Source organism: Pelodiscus sinensis, chromosome 2 (genome assembly GCF_052426305.1).
Source record: "Pelodiscus sinensis isolate ZL-2025 chromosome 2, ASM5242630v1, whole genome shotgun sequence".
NCBI classification, from domain to species: Eukaryota; Metazoa; Chordata; order Testudines; family Trionychidae; genus Pelodiscus; species Pelodiscus sinensis.
This window is the reverse complement of record NC_143053.1, coordinates 122,746,033-122,769,086: the sequence shown is the minus strand read 5'-3', so window position 1 is coordinate 122,769,086 and position 23,054 is coordinate 122,746,033. Positions and strand designations below refer to the sequence as shown.

Genomic DNA, 23,054 nt, shown 5'->3' with positions numbered 1-23,054 from the left:
GACTCTATATATGAAGGGGTAGGAAGCAGGCCCAAGGATTCACACTGCTTCACTGGTCAGATACTGGAAGCACTGGCTCCGCTCCTTGCTAGCACTGCTGTCAATGCTACCCATGAGGAAGAGACAAAGAGCAGGGATGTGGCTGCATCCCAACCGGCAAGCTGACCAGTTCTAAGGAGTTTATGCAGCACCTATGACAGTGGGTGATGGAGCTATTTCGACAGCATATACTAGCCACAGGAATTTTTCTAGCTGACTCTGCGATAATTCCCACTGGGCAGTATTGTGTGGAAGGAAAGAAGGAACAATTGCTTCCCCCCATCAAAAAAATTGTCCATGTTATTTCCTCTCCATCCCTAAAAATATTGCACTTAAATTTTGGCAATTTGAAAGTTGACTTAACTGTCCTTTAGGGTTTGCAGTGCAGTTACCTCTGACTTCAAACCCTGCAGAATTTAGCTCACAGCTTTGCATAGAAAGAGGCAGAAAAGAAATTAATGTAGTCACAATCTCTCAACGAACAAGTTAAGAAATTTGGAACATGAATTATCAGTCTGTTTATTGTTCTATTCTCCCCCCCAACATCCCACACTTTTAGAAAGAGTGCATGTCAGTAAGCTGTCTCATTTTCATCCCACTCACCAAACAGCCTTAATAAAAGGTTTCCCTGATAAATTGCTCATTGAACACAAAGGGAAATCTCTTCATTGTATAACATTTTCTGTCTTTAAATGGAGCAAATATTGTTATGATATATGCTAGACCTTACCCTTTAGGACTCCCTCTCAAATCTCAATTTATTGCAAACATATGCAGCAAAAGATTAGTAACAAACTGACAAGGCTTATTCATTTTCTGTAGGAAATCTGTTTGTATTAATTGTCCTACCCCTATGAATACAGGAAAAAATTACGTGTGTATCTGGGGGGAGGAGAGGGATATTAAGTTCCAATACTGGGAAAAAACCAGGAGTTACTAGAGATAGCAATAATCAATTAAAATACCAGTGGGCTACGTCTAGATTGCATCCCTTATTTGTAAAAGGGATGCAAATTAGACGTATCGCAATTGCTAATGAAGCGGGGATTTAAATATCCCCCGCTTCATTAGCATAAAAATGGCTGCCACTTTTTTTAGGCACGGAGCTTTGCCGGAAAAAAGCGCCAGTCTAAACGCAGATCTTTTGGAAAATAAAGCCTTTTCCAAAAGATCCCTTATTTTAAGAGTAATAAGGGATCTTTTGGAAAAGGCTTTATTTTCCGAAAGATCCGCGTCTAGACTGGCGCTTTTTTCCGGCAAAGCTCCGTGCCGAAAAAAAGTGGCAGCCATTTTTATTCCAATGAATCCCCACTTCATTAGCAACTGCAATACGTCTACTTTGCATCCCTTTTACGAAAAAGGGATGCAATCTAGACGTAGCCGTGGTGAAATCTTGGCTCCAGCAAAGTCAATGACAAAAAACCCTTATTGATTTCAGTGGGACCAGGATTTTACATTAGAACTCTTAGGGCGAGGGAATAGCATTAGAGAGAAACTCAGAAATACCCATGAAGTTTGGGTTTGGCTCAAACAGATAAAGAGATTCTGAATTTTTAAAGAAAAGTAAGACGGTTAGGTTAGTCTTTTTCACAATGGAAAAAAAAAGAAAAAGACTAGCCTTTTCCCTTTTGTGGGGAAAAGAGCAGCTGAATGAAATTCCATTAAACACACCTGTATGGGTCAAGCTATATTGCTTTCTGCAGTTACTGTTCTAGAGAATGGCTACACCTGTGATTCTAATGGCAATTATTTGTAGGATTCAAGGATATGAGTTAGTTTCCCCTTTGATTAAGGATTTGCTTTGTAAATGACAGCTTTATATACTGCTGCCATTATAGCAGAACACTCTTTATACAAAAGAGTTTTTTAAACCAGAAGAAAGTCCTCCTCATATAAATCAATGTTGTTGTTCTTTAAGAAGTAAAAGCTCTGTTTACTGGAGTGAAGTTATGCAGAAATAGAATTTCTTTTATTCCTGGCCTTCGAACTGCTTCAGCAGTTTCTTTGATCTTGCTTGCCCACCCTGTCTACTCCACTGAATTAATTCAGAATCAAAAACATCCCTCCCTTGAGCTAAGAAGGCCAATTTCCTAGTCTTTGGTGGTTTACATGGACTAATGTGCCTTTAAGTCCTGAGCAAAGAGCAACCACTTGCATCACGTACTTTGAGGACTTATGTTTCAGACATCTGAGAAGCTTATCCTAAGAGTAGAGCTTGTCTTGGAAGTGTCTAATCCCCAGTTTGCCACATGTGATGTGCTCACAGTTAGTTAGCATTAAGAAAGTTGACATATTTCTGATTTTTTTTTTCCATCAAGAACATTCAGCAGGGAGTCTGGTATATTAGATTTAAAGAGGCAGATCTGGATTTGGTCTCAATTACACAAGGAAAAGAAAATCCATAATAATTCCACTGAAGTTATTCTTTCCCTGCTCTGCCCCCAAGTTTACAAATGAGTGTACACACCGAACAGTGCACATGCTGCTGAAAACAAAACAAGTAATAGTCTGAATGCAGCCTGGTAAAACTGAGATCAGAATTTCGAAAAATGTCCATAATATTAGAAGATCAAACTGTTAATTAGGACTTGGTTATTCATCAAAGCAAATAGGAGTTTTCCAATGGGCTTCAATGGCCAAAGAATCATGCCCTATCTGACTACAAATGCATAGAATTAATTACATAGATCAACTAACTTTTTTGTCTGTATGGGCACGTCTACAATGCAGAGCAAAAGTCTCATTAAGCTACGCAACTTGAGTGACATCAGTTGCATAGCTGAAGTCAAAGTACCTTAACTTGGCTTTTGGCGCTATCTACATAACAGGAAGTCAAAGGAGAAACACTCTTTCTTCAACTTCCCTTACTCCTCATGAAATGAGGATTACCATGAGTTGGAGTAAGAAGTCCACCATCTTTGATTTATTTTGAAATAACAGCTTTCTGTTTGGATGCACACTTCGTACACACTTGGACTGAGGTGGAGATGGACGTAGGAGACGGATGGGTTGAGAGTCTCTGGGTTAGGCTAAAAGGGGTAAAAAACAAGGGTGATGTCATACTAGGAACCCTGGCCAGTCAGAGCAGTCCTCCACTCACAGTGCTGCGGAACCCCAGCCAACCAGAGCAGTCCCGTGGCATGGCAAGACTCTGGCCAGCCAGAGCAATACCCCACCCATGATGCAGCAAAATTACTTTTACTTAACTTATTAACAGAAATAAAACAACTGTGGAGAAAGAGGAAGTCCCTGGTGAGATATGCAATGTTCCCGATCGGCATCAAATTCTGACTGAGAGATCAGTTGAATTTCAGTTTAGATCTTTACGAAGAGTTTCCTGTTCCCAAGAAGGAGGTTGTTCCTGTGTGCCTCTCAGGGTCCCATCTGCAGGTACCAAATCTATTGTCTGACCTTTAGACTGAGTATAATTATATAGATTACTTATGCATTTCCAGTTACCACCTCGAGGGCTGACAGGTCCTTGTTCCAGGTCAGGTCCAGTATTTACATTTTATGGTTGGGAATCTTCTTGTGCACAGTTGTAACACTCACAATGTAAGAACTCTTATATATTCAAAAATACAGTTAAGTAGAAGATTTACGTGGATTGCTTGGGACCTTAATCAATTCTTGTTTTTTGGAAAATAAAATGAAAATGTACATGCTTCATTTGAATCATTGCTCTAGGGTGGGTTTGGGGATGAGGAATTTGGTATGCAGGATGCCCAGGGAATAAAGGATTACCCCAGTCCTCTCTCTCACTCAGATATATATAGTAGATAGCTCTGATAGTTCTCCGATTCTCCAGCCCTGCCTCCTCCCATAATGGGGTTATAGCTATCCTGGTTCCCATCTCTGGCCCCTTGCTGTCCCTTGTGGTCATTATACCGTATAACTGCCAAGCTACTTTAATATAAACCTACTGTAACTTATTATAATAAACATATAATCAACGCCATAAGGAAATAATGAATCTATAAGACTATATATCTGGAGGCAAGAAAGCAGGTTAAATATATAAATTCACCTCCCCCACACTTTACGAGAGATACCACACCCTGCATTAGATTTTCCACAGTATTTCGAAGTGACTTGTAAAGGACTTTCTAATGTACTGGTATTTATTAATGCTTCTTATTTCTCTTTCAAAAGTTATTTGTCAAAGAGTAATGTTGTTCTTATTTTTATTCATTTGTGGATTTCCAAACTTTAATGAGTATGATATCATACCTAAAAAATTAAGTAAAATGTAATTTGGAAAGCAAATATATAAGTATCACATTAAATCAGAGGTAGGCAATAAGCAATTTGTGGCCTGGATGCAGTTTGCCAAGGTTCACCTCTTGCAAGCCATGGGGTGCTTTATTTACCTGTGCATCTGCAGGTAAGCAAAGTTTCTGGCAGCCCAGCAATGGTGAACCCTGGAAGACTGTGTCAAACCTGCAGGCTGCTTATTGCCTACACCTGCATCAAATAATACTTCATACCTTTAAAAAGCTTCAGAAACATGTCAATTGCTCTTAACTTACCTGACCAATGAAAATGTTGTAATCATCAATTTATAGACTGACACAGAAGAGTTAAGTAACTTGACCAAAATCTCAAAAAATGATAGTATAAACTTGCATTATTAATACTTCCCATCTTTAATTGTTGTGTTTAGATGTTTAGCACACACCTGGTTGAATAGGAATGTATGTAATCACTCTCTGTGAACAATATGTGTGGCTTATTCCCATTTACTATTTTCCATGTAGATCTGCCTACACTGAGGTTATTAGGATACTTTCACACCATCTATAATACTGCTGCAGGTTCATTTGCACTAGCCATTGTGCGCAATGAGGATTACCCACAGGTGATTTTATTTCCATAGGGTCTAGCCCTACTTTGTGCTGGTTACAGCACAGTGTGGTTAAAAAGAGAAAACAGAGGCAGCTGGTCTACATTAGCAGGTATTTCATGGAGCTACACTATTGTTAGTACAGCCAGTTCATGTTGGTGCCTGGGAACTAAGGCCCTGTTCTCATAAAGATTGTCTGAACTAATAACTGGGGTACTGCTCATATAGGTCTTACAATTTTAATAGTATATTTGCAGTAGAGCTGAATTTAACGGGATTTCCTATTTTTTTACTCTGGTGTGGTCACCTACACCTGAGCAAAGTGGGTGCAAAATGCTACTCCTGGTGTAGGTGGTGAAACCTGCCTTTGTAGTATTCTAGATCTATTCTCATTGGTGTGACTCCACAAAGGCCAAGACAAATCAGGCAGAGAACCAGTTTGAAGAACAATCCTTGTTCTTTCACCAATTTGATGACTCGCGCTCCCTCTATCTATTGTTCCCCTTAACAATAAGAAAAGAAAAACATAATGATTACTTACCAGCTGGCAAAAAGAAGGATGCAGACAAAAGATGATAAATGCCTCTTATATGTTTATTATTCTTATCAAAGAAGTTACTTTTGACTACATTTTTTCTGTATGTTAGTGAGCCAGCTACATAGTAGGGCCAGAGTAGTTATTAGTTTTGGTAGCAAAAGCTCTTTCTTCTGTCCTGGTGTTCAATTGGTCAGACACATACCTAATGTTCTAGCCTTTGTTTTCACTAACACCCTGAGGGTGCCTCAGTAGAATTTGTTGAAACATTTATAAGCCCAGTTTGCATATGGAGGAGACACGGTGCTTATAGACCACCGTGATCTTTCTGGAAATGCTCATCAGGAAATCTGCAAAAGGCTTCCAACCAACATTTTCCAAAAGTGCCTCATGAATTAAAGTGTTTCCGTCATTGGAACCCCAATTTAAAAGACCTTTAAGAGATCCGATTTTCAGATTGTCCTACCTGAATACCCTGAAAATTAAGTGCAAAATCACTCATAATGTTTGCATATCTTAGCCAATGCTTATTGCTGTTATAGGACATAGTAGGACATAATAGCCTGCTAGAAACACAAGGTATCTACAGTCCTGGGGTGGGCTGAACCTCCTGGTTTTTTTTTAAAGCTAACTCACTGATTTCCCACTATATTGTCAAAGAAATAGGAGTGAAAAAGCCAACCCTTTAAAAAAGATACATAAGTACTGTGGTTATTTATTGCATGTTTGAAAATGGCTGTACCATTCACAGAGTGATGACAAAGTTGGAAAATTTCATGAAATGATGCTTGGAAGCTTTTTCTGCAGCATTCATATCACTGAAAGGATCTTTTTTCATCCTGCTGCAAACTGTTCACAAATTGAAAGCCAGACCTTATTTCACCCACATCTGCTCCTATATTACTAGCAATATTGATTGAAGATAAAAGACCCACGCACCAGATATATACAGTTCTATAAGTACTACTGATTTGTTTTTCTATTAAACATAGTTGATTCCTGAACTTTTAGTCTACTCACTATCAAGGAATCAGTTAATGATGTTATTTAAAGGATTCATCTTTACTACATATTAATAACATACCAGACCCTCTGTTGATTTAGTTTATAATGCATTCGGGAAACATTGCATCCAGACAACACTGCTAACATAATAAGATAGATTCTAGAAGTTCCTGTTGCATGGCCAGAATGGTGTGACATGTCGTGCACAAGAGCCAGGCTCTGCTGCACAGGGTTTGGCAAAAATCCTTTGGTCAATCCCGTTCCTGCTTCCTACTCAAGCTATCCAGAGCTAACTTCCCAAAAGAAGTGTGATGGGATTAGGTAACAGAAGAATCATAGTCTGTGCCACCCCTATCTACTTCAGTAACTATAGAATGAATGGCAAACTACCATAAAGAAGGTGGACCCACTGCTGTGAGAAACACACCCACACATCTCAGTAACTCCTGCCGGGCACCCTTCAACACTGCACATGCAGTCAAGGAGAATTTCATTGGCTAAACACAAATATTAGTGTTTAGCACACCATTTCTTAGGAAGGAACAATTGCTTTATGATTATGATAGTGGATTGTGACTCAGATTCGAGTCCCTTTTCTTCAATAGATGTTCTTTTGCGAACTTGGGCAAGTCACATAATAGCTCTTTGCCTCAGATTCCCTTCTGTACAATGGAAGTAATACTTCTCTTTCTCATCTTTTGTCTCTTGTCAATTTAGACTGTAGCTTCTCAGGGCAGCAGTGGTCCATCATGATGTGTATGTACAGTGCCTCACACAATGCATCCTTTGGACAAAAATCAAAAATAATTATTCTGAATAATAATGGTATTTAAAAGCCTATTAAATGTTGAAAATATTTTAACAGCAACACCGCCATTTGATCCACTTGTCAACTACTTCATGTTCTCATACTCCTTGGTCATGCAATTATCTACCCTGCCAAACCTATCCCAGTAACCGAGGAAACATGTTTTTTTCCCTTATTGTTTTTCTTTTACATTTGTTTTCATGTTAGGACCAGAGGGGCTCTGGCATGTGTTCAGGATCACTGGCATTAAGCCAACAGGGCTTCTCCTGGGGTCAGAGAGTCCATACTATCAGATCCTGAGGACAGATATGGTGCTGTGGTTTTCCTGATGTTTCTGGTACACTGATTTATTAGAAGTTATGTATCTTCTTCCTTCTGAGTGAACTGAGTAAAAAATTACATTGAGAGACAACTATTGATGGCTGCAATAACATTATGTATTTGGGATCTTAACAATGCACCTATCATTTAAAAACATACACTGCTTCATTTTCATTTTCTCTTAGCCCTTCCCTGAATCATGATTTCAATGTGTTTCTGGAAAAAAACAGACATAGAGATTTGTGTTATAAAGATCTCATAACACTGCAAAGATTAAACTTTCAACAAAATATCTGTTCTCTAAAAGAAAATGATGCTTTCCTTATTTGTGGTTGTTATTTACAAAGGATAGAGAATGAAAGGAAAAGGCATTTGGATTTCAGAGCTGTAAAAACTAATTCACACAAGAACATTATTAGAGTAAGCCTTTCAGATCTAACTGTGCCTAAGTTCTAAAGTGAGCTAAAACTCAACAACCTCCATTGAAGTCCAAGTCTTTTATGGACAAGTCTGCAATGCCAGAACACCTGAACAACTGAAACTTAGCCATTACCCAAACTAACTCTCAAATAATTATTTAATACCCACAAAAACGATATATTTGGAGACCTTCATTTTCTCAGAAGAGCTGCAATACCTTCCTTTTGCTTCAGTGATTGTCACTTCACCCCTTTCTCGCTCATGAAAAGATAGTTCTATTGAGGTCTTTGTATCTGAGGTTTGCTTTAGTAGAAATAGGTAGTGTGTGTGTGTGTGTGTGTGTGTGTGTGTGTGTGTGTGCGCGCGCGTGCGCACATTCTAAGTAGCTTTCTATCCATTTGTATGCCCTGAACTGTGTGGATGGGTAGGGCTCTGAACACCACTAGACTTATGCATGTGAGCAAAATAGGGGCAAATCTTTGGCTGCATCAGTTTGCACCAGCTAAGGATCTGTCCCATAGAATTTATAAAGTCTTAGAGACAGCATAGGTTATATTCAAACTCTTGATTTTTATGCCACTTTCTGACAGTGTAACCCAGGGATGTGAGTGGATTTTCCACATGCAAGTGACCTAGTTTTCCTAAACACCCAGAACCTCTGCTGTTGTTGGCTGAAAGGAAGATATGGCCAGGGCACCTACTAGATATGCTAATTAGGTAATCCCCAGTGCAGTACCCCATTGCACATCTCCCATGATGTTCTATATATAAATTAAAAATGCCCTGGTAGAACCCAGTGGGAGGCTGGTGGAAGGCACTCTTCTGACTTCTCCAGGTGATACAGCTGTCAATCTTGCAAGGGGACAATTTGGCTCATTCTTGCCCCAGTGAGGGCAAATTGAGCCCGATGGTGAGGTCAAATAGAGCTGCATACAGGCCACATGCAGAGCATTGACTTCTTGAATTAAACAGCCAGAGCAGAAAACCATCATTTTATTCCAACAAAGGCTGAACACTGGCCTTGCTGATTGAAATAACAGGGAGAAATATTTCCTTTTGTTTCACGTAAAACACAAAATCTAAAAAAGAAATGATTAATTCAAGAGTGGATTCAGACCCACTCTACAGAACTCCAAAAGCACACATTTATATCCGCTCCCTGCGCACTGCTCCCCAGCTTACACCCACTCTGCAGCGTGCCAAGCATTCTACCCATTTGATTTTCTACCTTGAGAACAATTGGGATTCACCAATTGCTGGGAATATGAATCACCTTACTCATTCACAGGGAATAATGAATGTTTATCAGAGATTTAAAGTGTATGATTTAAAGTGTATGTACTACCGACCAGCTAAGTAGTAGTTCTGCAGAAAAGGACCTGGAGGTTACAGTGGATGAGAAGCTGGATATGAGTCAACCATGTGCCCTTGTAGCCAAGAAGGCTAATGGCATATTAGGGTGCAGTAGGAGGAGCATTGCCAGCAGATCCAGATAAGTGATTATTCCCCTTTATTTGGCTCTGGTGAGGCCACATCTAGAGTATTGTGTCCAGTTCTGGGCCCCCCACTACAAAAAGGATGTGGACACATTGGAGAGGGTCCAGCAGAGGGCAACCAAAATGATTAGGGGGCTGAAGCACATGACCTATGAGGAGAGGCTGAGGGAGTTGGGTCTATTTAGTCTGCAGAAGCGAAGAGTGAGGGGGGATTTGATAGCAGCAATTCTAAAGGACCTGGGGTTCCCGGCTGCTGTTGCCACTATTGCAGCATCGGCAGTGCCTGGAGCCCTGGGCTCTTTAAATAGCTTAATGGTGCATCCTGGGAAGCATTGACAGCTTCTTGCTCCAGCTCTGCTCCTTCCATCTGAGGCTCCACCCTTTCTGGGTGCATGGAGCTGACCCCCTGCACCAGAGTCCAGTGTGGCTGCCGGCTCCCTGGGTCCAGCCATTGGACTTTGAGCTCTGGCTCCTGCTAACCTTACCCTTCTTCCCCCAGTCTCCATTGACTTGGGCCCACACTGTGTCCTATATCCCTGGGCTTTGGCTGCACATCAGAAAGCTACAGTCCCTGGCTTTAAGTTTCGTTCTCCAGGTTAGGTCTTGTACCTCCCTACTTACCTCCCCATCCAGGGCTGAATTTATCCACTAGCTTGCTGGGATTGAGTAAATCTGTGAAAATAGATATTTGTATGTTTGTTGATATCATATTTTCATTGCCTCCCAGCTAACTTGCAAATCTAAAAAAGAAAATGAAACCAAAATGCAAAGGAGGCGATAAAATACAAGAATATAAAAAGCACCTTATCTGTGTTTCTGTTCTGTTTTGGTCCAGTAAAGAGTAAATACAACAGTACTTTAATTTTGAATTTGCAAAAAATCCACACCCTCCATAAAGAAATTACAATGATTTGGATGTGTATATGTGAATATTTTTTTCTTAAAGTTAATTAGGTATTTTAGGGAAAATTGTCAGAGCAGTCACCTGCAAGAGTTTGTGGCCACACTCTGGGGCTACCAAAATTTTGTTGTGAGACTCCCTGGTTTAGGATCACCCAGAGCATGAGCTCTTGCATAATAGCCCTGACCATCTTGCGTAACAGCCATTGATGCCTCTATTCTTTATGAATTTACTGAATTGTTTTATTGAACTATAGGTTGCACCTCTCCAAACCGGGATGCTCTGATCCAGCAACATCTGGACCATGGATGTTCCTGGCCCAGAGTGTCCCAGTGGAGCTGTCAGCTGGGAGCCCTGCTGTGGTAATCTGGCTTGGTGGTGGCAGGGGCCAGTGCAGCAGCAGGCTCCAGTGGGGCTTACTCCTCCCAAAGTCCTGTTTAAGGGGGACTACATATGAGCTGTGGTTCAAGCAAAGGAGAGTTGAGAGGAGCGAAGATTCCACTCCGTCTTGACTGATCTGATGAGAACTCCTTTCTCCATTTCAATTTCCTTTAACACAGTCTGGAAAAAACAAAACAACATAGCTGTAAATACCACTTGAGATGAAACCTCAAATGAACTTTTTATGTCCGGAACTAGCCACCCTCAGTCTGAGCTGAGGAATCCATCCCCATGCCAGCTCTCCATGATTAATGACAGTGACTGCAGTGCATGTACTTTCTTTTGTTAGGCAATTGTTCCATTAATTAAATTACTTTCCAAGAAGTATGTAAATATGTGCATGTGTCTATAGCACAGGTGACATTATCTGTATATGTAAGACATTATCTGTATATGTAAGACTTCACACTTGTTATATTGGTAAGTGTATAGATGAAAAGATCTGCAAGAGATAGTTTTGAATTGAGTTGGCACTTTTAGTTATTAAGCAATTGTCTAAGATTAATGGGTAGCAGGTTTAAAACTAATAAAAGAAAGTTCTTCACAGAGCGCACAGTCAACCTGTGGAACTCCTTGCCAGAGAAGGCTGTGAAGGCTAGGACTACAACAGAATTTAAAAAAGAGCTAGATAAATTCATGGAGGTTAGGTCCATAAAAGGCTATTAGCCAGGGGGTAAGGAATAGTGCCTCTGGACTCTGTTTGTCAAAGGCTGGAGAAGGATGGCAGGAGACAAATTGCTTGATCATAGTCTTCGGTCCACACCCTCTGGGGCACCTGGCACTGGCCACTGTCGGCAGACAGGATACTGGGCTAGATGGACCTTTGGTCTGACCCAGTATGGCTGTTCTTATGTTCTTATCCAGTAATTATGCATGTTCTTTACTTAAGTGTGTGAATAATCTCTCTGAGACTGTACTTCATGTGCAGTGACACTGAAGTCATGAAAACACTCCAATTTTTGGATTTTTCAGGGTTCAGACATCTAACTCCTTGAAGGTGCCTATGAAAATCCCAGCTTACTTACTGTACATTTGGTCTCACAGAGCCAATCCAGTTGTTTGAGGCAGTCAGATGAAATAGAGTAAAACAGTTCTGTTCTGATATTTTAGCTAGTGAATACACCTGAGTATCCAAACACCTATCAGTTGGAAGTTGAGAAATGGACACTAAGTGTCCTGATTATTGTTTTGTCTGTTTTTGTATTATTTTGGGAAAAAATAAGGAAATCACTTACATTTTCCTACACCACAAAGCAAAATACTCCTCTGCTGAATGACTGATTTTTTTTATTTATTTATTTTTTTGGATTAAAGAAACAACAGACAAAACAAACTATAACTATAAAATCTCATGCGGGAAAGAAATTCAGAACACAGTGTCTGAAACATTCTGCATCGGAATTGATAAACAAAATGTCAGCTGCCACACAACCACCAGCACGGAAACTCATCGGTACATAAAGGTGCAGGATCAAGAATAGAGAATAATCACATCTTACTTCAGTTACTTAGCTAGGTACATAACTATGACCTAGTTGGTAAGCCCTGCTCTACACTACAGAGTGATTTCAAAATAACTCCCCTTATTTTGAAATAACTAGCGGAGCGTTCACACTGCCAAGCCCATAGTTATTTCAAAATAACAGGCTTGTTATTTCAAAATAGCGCTACAGTGGACGCTCAACTCCTGCTATTTCAAAATGATTGGTCTCCAGAGACCTCTCACAGATGCCCTTACGCCAGATAACTCCACTGCTCCCCTTCTCTAAAGAAGGGAAAGGGGATGTGGCATCAGAAGAGACCTGCTATCCCCGTGCCAAACAGCACCCCTGAGTGGAACGATGAGCAACCCCAGTGCTCCCTCTGCACCCCTGTAGGCTGCCAGCATGTCCATAGCATCTTCTGATGCCCCTGGCCAGGGGTGAAAGAGGGCACCAGGCTGGAATGGTGCGGAGATCTTGGATCTCATCAAGGTCTGGGGCGAAGAGACCACTATCCAGGATCTCCACACCAAGAAGCACAATGCCAAGTTCTACAGCAGGATGGCCGCCAGCCTTGCAAACAGAGAGCACACCAGGACTCTGGACCAGGTCCGAATGAAAATTAAGGGACTCTGGCAGGCCTACACAAAGGCCAGAGAGCAAAGTTCCCACTATTGGGCGGTGCCACACACCTGCCGCTTTTATGAGCAGCTGGATGCCATCCTGGGAGGGAGGCATGTCAGATACACACGCATACACCTGTCGTCGTCAGCTCCAGCCAGGATACTCCCAGCATCAGCCTTCACAAGGGGGGGTTTGTAGAGGAGCAGGAGGAGGAGCAGGCTAGCTAGAGCACCATGCCCACCAACCAGGAGGTCATCATCAATCTGGAGCCAATCTCCCCCCATCTCAGGATGTCTCCCGGGGCTCAGACAAACCCAGCAAAGGGACTGCAGGTGAGTTCCATAACTTTCCCTATCCACATGTGTGGGGCAGGCAGTGGGCTGTGAGGAGCTGGGTACTCCTCACTTGACCTTCTCAGCCTGGGGCTCACACAACAGCTTATGCACAAGGAGCACCAGTCCAGAGCACTCATCCCCATGACACTCTCACACAGGAACCCTTTGCTCCTTCTCAGAAGGTTTCTGCACAGGCCTGCCTTACTCCTGACTCCGTAGTGGGACAACTTCCCATGACAAGTCACCACTAAAGAGGCTGAGGTCATGGAAACACACAGAAGTTCCACACATAGCACAGATTGACGCCCGCATTTGGGTAGCATCTGCTCCCATCCAAGTGCAGAGAAGCGGAGGAGACTGATTCCTCGCAAGGGATCCTTCCAGGAGGAGGAAAAGAAGGAAATCCCAGTAGCACTCTCTCTGGGAAGCAGCCACTGCCACTCACACACACCTCCTCCTCTCCAGGTGGGCAGGGATAGAAGTTCTCTCTCTATTGGATGCTGCCAGTGCCAGACCTACTGTGTGTGGGACTCGGAAGGAAGCCAAGATGCTCTATCCCCCCCTCCTACCAGCAAGCTCCTGGCCTAGCTAGCACTTTCCCATACTTGCTTGTTGCTGGCATTTGGGGGAAGCAAGGCTCCCCGGGACATCTGTGCCTCTGCAGGAAAGTGCCCGCTGTGTAAGCAACAGATGGCCTTGCTCAAAGCACATCACCATCGTCTGAACCAAGACCTTTGGTGCCAGCTCAGAGACTAGGGCTAGGTTTCATGCACAGTGTCTCCTGGGATGACAAACCTTGTCACTTTTTATCACAGCTGGCCCAGCTGCAAAGGTGGCATGTCCACCACCTCTAACGCCATCAGCATGACTCCGTGAGATATGCAGGCAGGAAAGAAGCCACGAGGACCTGCTGCAGGAACAGATGGCCATCCTCCAGTCCCTCATCCAGAACTTTGAAGAGGAGCACCAGGAGGGAGCCACCGACTACGAGGAGTGCCAGACTAACTGGGAGCTGAGGAAGGCCAGCTGAGGAAGGCCAGGTGGGAGCAGCCGTCATGCCAGCACAAGGCCATGTGCTCCTCAATAATATCTGTCATGGAGTGCATGGCCTCGTGTATAGAGTGGGCCACCAGCCACCTCCCCACCCCTACCCCCCGACTCCCTGCCAATTCACCCAACTCCCTGCACCCACCTCCCCAACTCCCTGCTCTCCCCCCAACTCCCCACACTGCACCCCACTCCCTGGCTTCTCCTAGCCCCCCAGGTGCCACTGGGGTCCCTGAACACGTGGCAGTGGACCTCCCGAACAGGTAGCCGAGGCAGGCACCAGTCCTGGCCCATTCCTGAGCCCCTCTCTCTCCTCCTTCCCTCTCTCAGGTTCTTTCTCCAGTCCCTCCTTTGTTTAATATCCCCCAAATAAAATATGATGGGTTGTTTTTTTTTTTTCAAACAGAAAAGATTTCTTTATTTGGTCTAGAGGGGAAGGTGGGCAGAGGTGAGCCATTCACAGAGCTCCAGGAAGGTGGTCTTCCACATGCAGAAGTTCTGCATACACTTCTGGTCATCTCATCGTTGCATGATGATGTGGCCCCACCAATGGGAACTGGTCTACTTCCACCAGAAGCGGCATTCCACAGTGTCCAGGGGATATGGGGCATTTGGTGCATCAGGAGCACCAGGCCCTGGGTGAAGAGGTCCCCCCCATCTGGGCTGGTTGTCATGCTCCTGAATCACCATGCGGGCAGTGTAGATGAACTGCACCATGAGCCCCGTGAGCCTGGCACTGCTTTGCAGCAGCTCCGGCTCCATGTAGTCAGTGCTATGGTGTCTGCAAGGGCAACAAGAGCACACAGTGTGAGTTTGGTGTGCCAGGAGTGTGTAAGCGGAGGAGAGGTGACTTGTGAGATGTGGTTGTGGAGACAAGCCCTTTCAAGTACAAGTCTTAGCTAGCCTCAGCCAACAATTGCAGGAAATGACTGTTCTCCTGGTGTCCTCCCCAGAGTGCTTCCAGGGGCTTTAAATGTGATGCCGGCTGTAATCGGTGTGGATGTGCTATTTCAAAATAATTCTGCGCTATTTCGATGGTGCCTTGTAGCGTGACGACGCTATTTCAAAAATAGTTATTTCGGTAGTTACTATTTCAAAATCATTTCCTAGTGTAGACATGCCCTCAGAGAGCACTGGATGGTACAAGTCTGAAAATACAGCATCTCTAGGGCAGAAAGGTCTTAGATTTAAGATTTTTACATATATTCCACATTTGAGACCTGACTGTAAAGATACTGCTCAGAAGTTACCACCAATGCAAAAGTCATTGGGGGCTAAGATTTACAAAGTATTGATAGCTACATAGATCCTTTCAGGATCCTACCCTTACTGCATCATTTCTGGCACATCTCAGCAGGGAAAAATAAAAGGGTATATTTCACAGCTGTGATATCATCCCCACAAGCTATATTTCAGCAAGAGCTGCTCTAAAATCTCTCCCATGACACTACAGTTGTGAAATATAACTGGCTTCAAGTGCAGAAAACTCCCCCGCAGGAATAATTGTTTCCTGGCAATTGACGGAGGACTGTTCCTTTAAATGACTGGTGCGAGCCCTGTCCATGTTGTTCTGCTCTTGCCAGCACTGCTGAGGAAATGTTATGTACAGGAGCACAGAGATAATGCCCGTCTGCAGGATTTGTCCACAGGGGTAATGAAAAGAGTGATGGGGATGCCTGACACAATGATGATTTCCACTATCCTGTGCCCCAATGTCACATCCAGACTGCACTAATGGGTAAATAATAGGTTTACTCATATTCTGTGTGCCATACCTCAGACCTTTCCTCCCCCATAAGGGGACCCATGTGCACACAGCCAGAACTAACTTATCATCAGTCATTTCACATCTGCACTCAAAGCAAATATCATGACAAGCATGCTGTCGAATGGCCGCTTGCCAGGGCTGCACACAGCCAGGGTATTAATTAACTCACCTGTAGAATTTGCAGTCACACTCTAAAGCTTGCTGTCAGGAAGACTCCTGAACAGGAAATGAGAATTGCAAGTACTGTGGGAGATGGAATAGTCTACTTCTTACCACACTGGAGAACTGACCCATTTGAAGGGACCAAACACTGAGGTTGTGCATGAGAAGGCGTGTACCTTGGAACAGCGGTGAGCAGGAGGAGTCTTAGGGTATATCTGTGCTGCAACTGAAGAGGTGATTATAGCTCAAGTAGGCATAGCTACACCAGCTGCAATCTAACCCATGCAGCTAAAAACAGGAGTGACACTATGAGAGGCCAAAGGGTAAGCATGGGCTGTATAGGCCCACTTAGAATCTTACTTGCATTCTTAGTATGCACTGAAGCACAAGCTGCCATATCTTCCCTGCTATTTTTAGCCCTTCTAGGTAGATTAAAGCTACTTGAGCTGCAATCACACCTTCAGCTGCAGAGTAGATATGTCTATACTGAGTCTAGAGGGCGTTTAAAGGGGTGTAACATAAAAATGGTGCGGACTGGAAGAAGGTATAAAGTATACCAGTTTCAGTCTGTCTGTCTGCCTAGCTAACTGCCGCAGCACTTATATAAATATTGCACTTACTATTATTCATTCAAATGTCTTACACATTACAAAAGACACAGGATTATTTATTTCTCGCTATCCATTCCTCCAGTCAGTCAGACATCTTTCTTTGCAATTGTAGAGAGGTGATATATGTTCAGTGGACTTATTCTCTGATTGCTACATCTGCAATTGATGGAGTAAATTCAGCCCCAGCTGACACAACTCCCAAAGGACAGCAAGGCTATAGTGTTCTTATTTCTCTAATGAATGTTAGTAAGAGCTAAGTGCAAAAATCCCCTATGCGTCAAGAGGGAACTAGACACGGCATCTCAGTATTAAACATGCCCTTTTCATTTCTCCTGTTAAAAATGTTTTAGCCCAACATAGACTTTTTATAGGTTAACTGTTTATTGTATTGTATCTTGCAGAGTTGTAAAAGGGCATTAATTTAAACAGTATTATTCCATTACTAGGTATGCCTCTAAAAGAGTTAAATGGTATTTTTATATAGAAAATGGTTTAGTCACAAAGAAATGTTAAGAGATTTGAGGTTATTTCATGAACAGTGACAGAATGAAAAGAGTGGCTAACATAAGACACAGTGTATGGTTTTCCACCCAACACAGTAACTGAATCTCAAGGATCAAATTCTGCCCTGCGTACATGTTTGGAAGCAAAGAGATTTCAATTCAGGGCAGAATGGGACTCTTGATAGATATTATTACCTGACCAGAAATTGGTGAAATATTTACAACAAAACCCAAAAACTATATTCTCTTCTGCTCTGGGATTTTGATACAATGTCATCATAAAAATCTTCCTGTGCAAACATTTTGGGAATGCCACACTGAATTTTAAACAAACTCAGAATGATTTGTGATTTATATTGCGACTGAACAAAATAAGTTCTTGCAGTTCATTTTCAAAAATAGGTGAAATTCAGCTGTTTCATCCAAGGTTTGTTCTGGATTTGTTTGAGCTAGAACTGGACAAACTAAAAACATTTTGTAGGAAATTCATGTCTTTCTCATTTGTATTCAGTATTCCTAAATGTTCAATGTTCATTATTCATGTTGCATGGTTGGTCGCCTAAGTCACATGATATCATTTCTGCTCCTGGATTGAATGTCTGAAACTTAAACCTAGGAAATAACAGACACATTTAAAAACTGGAACCCATTTTTGAAGGACACAAAATTATTCATTCTGAAATTCATGCAATTTTTAGGGTTTTTGATCATTTTAACAAAGATAGTACCAAATAATGGCTACTAATACCTCACAAATCATAATGAACTATCTCCATGCTTTTATTCATATGTATAGCTAGATATAAATACAGATATTTAACTAGCACTAATTTGTACCTAAAATTCAAAATTAAGCTTAGGCAGTAAAATAGGTAAATCAAAATATTCAGCCATCACTCTGAAAAGCAAAAGAGTTTCACACATTTCTAGTACTTGGGAGAGCCTAACAACTGTACCAATTTATCCAATTATTTCACTAACCCTTTCACCTGGACTGGTACCCTGGGGTGAAATCCTGGCACAAGTGAAGTTGATGGCAAAACTCTCATCAACTGGAATGTGAACAAGATTTCACCTCTGATATAGTGATTCTGTCCAGTCATGTTCTTCAGACACTTCCATCTTTATGGTTTCTGTACTCTTCCCAGTAGTGTGTTTTGTGATGTGACCACAATCTCTCACATGAAGTGTGATCTGACTGAGACCACCAAACTCAGTTGGATCCTGATATCCAGACATGAAACAGACAGTGAAATAACTCACTTCAGCTCATCAAGATAGTAACCCAAACTAGTATTTTTAAGTAACGGAAGAGAGAGAGAAAATAAGTAGCAGAACTGCTTCCTCCTACTCAGCTCAGATATTATAGTCAGTTTATCTGAAGGACCACTTGCAGTATTTTAGAACTGAAAGCAACTTAGAGCTTTTCAGCAATTACAATTACTGATCTACCCTTTTGGCTTATTTACTGCAGCTCTGAATCTTAAGTACTTCTGCAAATGCTTGATATGTTGTCATTTTTCCTTCCAGAGACCCCTTGAGACTGCAGAGAACATTAAAGAAGGAAGAAGGAATGAATCTGGATTCAGTGCAGTAAAGTAGATTGCTTTGAGGCCAAGAAAGAAATCACTGCATAGAGACACAGAGACGTGTTTGTGCTGTCATGATGATAACTTACCATTGCTTCTGGCTGCTGCTATGGGTTGGTCAGCCTCATCAAAGTTTTTCAACTCCTTTATCCAAAAGGACTAGGGGTTTTCTGGAAAAGGAAAAGATTTTGGAACTGTCTGGAAATAACAAGAAGGAACTTATTCGTTCCAAAAGGAGCTGGATGTGGAATCAGTTCTTTCTCTTGGAGGAATACACGGGCTCTGACTATCAGTATGTTGGAAAGGTAGGAGTTTTTTCAACACAGTTATGTTCTGATTTTGAAGTCTTTTGGATGCCAGTTGTAATGATTGGGCAGGACTGATGTACTGTATATTTCAAGTGCTGCTTCTTATATGGTCACTTTGTTATGACGAACAGTTCAGGTGAGGCAAATGCAACATGAAGCTGAGCTACATTAAAAACAACAGAGAGAAAAGAAAATCCACCAGTCTCACAATTGAGGCCCACAGCTATTCCCATTTATTTGTTCTAAAACTTTTTTGCCTTGAAATGAGGAATGCAGACTTATATACCTTAGGAAATTCTGGGCTAGATTCTCAGCTGATGTAACCCATCTCTCCATTGACTTTAATGGAGTCATACTAGAATATACCAAATGAGTATGTGGTCCATGGTATTTTAACTAAATGCATAATGAATGTGTGTGTGATCTCCATGAAGTAAGTCAACACCTGTGTCAAGATTATAAAGAGGCTAAAATTAGCGTACACTATACACTTGACGTGCCCTTATTTTGACAAGAGTTCTTTCCATTTGTCAAAAAGTAGCTACCATATTTCAATGCTCATTCTTCACTTCATCTTCTCTGCCACTGCCATTTTCTTATGATGTTTGGGGGGTCCACTGAAATCTCAATGCTGTGGCACATGCAGTATGAAGGGCACTACTGGAAGAACATTTGCCATGCCAAGCTTGGCACGTTAGTAAGTGACAAACACTTCGGACATTTTGTGTGATCAAAGAATGGCAATAGCTAGCCTCTTCTTCTTGACTATGCTGCTCCCCTTGTGTTGTAGAGTCACAGCTACACCTTTCACTGAGACTAGAGAGCTCCTCCCCAGAAGGAGTGAGCTAAATAGAGAGAGGTTGGAGGAGGGGGAGAGAGAAAGAGAGAGAGGATAAATAAGTCCTGGCTTGACAAAGCCCTGTCTGGGATGACGGGCGGATAAAGGGCAGGGCGAATGGGGCGGCCGCCCCGGGCCCCGTGCTTCAGAAAGCCCCGCACATGCGCCGTGGCGCCGCTGCGAATGCGTATGGTGTCACTGCGCATGCGCCGTGGCAAAGGGGGGGCCCCGCGGAATTATGCTTCCCGGGGCCCCGCAAAATGGTCATCTGCCCCTGTGGGATGATATAGTTGGGATTGGTCCTGCTTTTTGGCAGAGGGTTGGACTTGATGACCTCTTGAGGTCTCTTCCAACCTTATGATTCTTTGATTCTATGATAAGAAGAAGCTAGGAGAGCGGACAGCAAGGAAAAAAGGAGGATGAGGCAGCAGCTTGGAGGAAGAAAGACTTAAGAGGGAGAATGAGAGGGAAGTTAGAAATGAAGAAATGGGGAGCAAAAAGTAGAGAAGGAGAAGATACTCATAGAGAGAACCAAAAATGAAAAGACTAATGATGAGAAAGGGGAAAAGAATGAAAATGCAAAGTAAATAGTAAGGTTGTTTTTTTTTTTTTTTTTGATAGAGCCATAACATTGTGGGAAAAAACCCTCTATGGACCTATAAAACAAGCAAGTCTGATGTGAACTCACTGAGAGAGAATAAATGTGGAGGGCCAGAATGTTATTTTTAGAGTTACTCTTATGTCTGTGATTTGCACTTTGTTATACTTACTGTGGCAAAGCATGGAGATGACACATGATATATAAATGTCATTGATTCTGTGTCCCTGGGCTGTTCAGAAGTGGCCTTTCACACATCTTTGGAGTGCCAGAGCTGCTCACGCCCTTGTCTTTGAACAATTAGCCAAGAGGCATGAAAGAGCAGCCATTTGTTATCAGACATAGTTGTGTGTTTGAGTAAGGATAAAGAAAAGAAATAGCTGAATGGCTACAAAGTAACCATGCAGTTTTACTGAACAGATAATTTTGACCAGTGTGGACTAATGAAGATTAACCAGCTTACTTTTATTTAATATGTTTTATCTCAAAGAGTGGAAGCCTTAACCAATGATCTGTAAAAGGTAAAAAATAGATTTAAAAAAATGTTTGCTTCTTTATGCTGTATAAAGTCAACAACAGCACAAGGTGTACATGGGAAGAATTGGCTTGTATTTTAGGTTTAAAATTCAATTCTTTCTATTCTGTTTTCCTGGGAGACCACTGATGGCTGTGGAACCGATTGAGCTTTGACATCACAGACATCTTGCACATTACATCTGATTTAACTGAAAGGAAAAGCTAGTTTTACTAAAACTGTTTGAAGAGCTCTTTATGTTTATCATCTATCTAATTCAAACACCTGAATAAAAAGCTGTCATTCCACACTTCTGCCCCTTCATTTATCGCTACATGCTACAAGATCATCATTATAGGAGCAGAGTGGTTTTGTGGGCAAAGAACAGATTACTTGGGATTGTGGTGGGAGACAAGAAAGGAGTTTTGAAGTAGAAGAAAAACAGAGAGAAAACATAAAAAAAAATTGAGGATGTTCAACAAGGACAAGTGTAGAGTCCTGCACTTGGAACAGAAGAATCCCAAGCATTGTTACAGGCTGGGTACCGACTGGGTAAGTAGCAGTTCAGCAGAAAAGGACCTGGAGATTACAGTGGATGAGAAGTTGGATATAAGTCAACAGTGTGTCCTTGTAGCCAGGAAGGTGAATGGAATATTAGGGTGCATTAGGAGGAGCATTGCCAGCAGATATAGAGAAGTGATTATTCCCCTTTATTCAGCTCTGGTGAGGCCACATCTGGGCTATGTCTAGACTGGCCAGTTTTTTTCCGGAAAATCAGCCGCTTTTTCAGAAAAACTTGCCAGCTGTCTACACTGGCCGCTTGAATTTCCGCAAAAGCACTGACGATCTCATGTAAGATTGTCAGTGTTCTTGCGAAAATACTATGCTGCTCCCCTTCGGGCAAAAGTCCTTTTGTGGAAAAGGGCCTGTGTAGACAGCTCAAATTTGTTAACCGCAAAAAAGCCCCGATCACGAAAATGGCGACCAGGGCTTTTTTGCGGAAAAGCGCGTCTAGATTGGCACAGATGCTTTTCCGCAAAAAGTGCTTTTGCGAAAAAGCATCTGTGCCAATCTAGACGCTCTGTTCCGAAAATGCTTTTAACAGAAAACTTTTCCGTTAAAAGCATTTCTGGAAAATCATGCCATTCTAGACACAGCCCTGGAGTATTTTGTCCAGTTCTGGGTTCCCTCACTATAGAAAGGATGTGGTTGTATTGGAGAGGGCCCAGCCCTATGATTCTATGAAAAAGGAGTTAGAAAGGGAAAAGCATATTGAGACTGAGGCCGCATAGCTAAAAGTCTAAGGGTGAGAGATGGGCGAGATGAAGGGAAACCCAATCACCAATAATATTGCAGCAACTGAAGTAATAATACATCCAGACCCCAAATGTCAGAGCTGATTCTACACAGCAGAGTTATGTCCACACTGCAATCATGTTCTTTAAAAAAAAATCAAAAGAACAGAGTTTTTTTCCGACATTGGTAATCCTCATTCTACCAGGAAGAAGCCTTTTTCTGAAAGAGCTTTTGGAAAAAGGCATGTATGGATGGGAAAGAAGGAGTTCTTTCAAAAGAAGAGGAAAGAGAAAAAAACACAGGTGCCCTGGTGGCCACTCTCCATCCATAGTAATCACAGCTGAAATGCAAGATAGATCCATTAAGTGTGAATGCTATCTTTCGAAAAAGCAGATTGCTTTTTTGATGCGCTTTTGCTGTATAGATGCTCTCTTTCGGAAGAAGTTTTTCTGGAAGATCTCTTCTGGGAAAGCTTCTTCTGAAAGAAACCTACAATCTAGACATAGCCCCAGCTACTCTACTCCAGGTGGGTCCATCTGGCCTAGTGGGAGGAAGGTCAAGGGAAACTGGA

At 42.1% G+C, this 23,054-nt stretch overlaps 1 protein-coding gene across 2 annotated transcripts in view; it reads left to right on the top strand.

Annotated features, from left to right (window-relative positions):
- LOC102444027 (cadherin-6) overlaps positions 1 to 23,054 on the top strand; it is a 137,812-nt gene that overhangs the window by 41,488 nt on the left and 73,270 nt on the right. For both annotated transcript variants that reach the window (XM_075921411.2, XM_075921412.2), the window contains one exon: positions 18,871 to 19,234. In XM_075921411.2, the coding sequence (XP_075777526.1) occupies positions 19,004 to 19,234 (231 nt within the window). In that variant the 5' untranslated portion in view covers positions 18,871 to 19,003. The remainder of the gene's footprint in view (positions 1 to 18,870; positions 19,235 to 23,054) is intronic.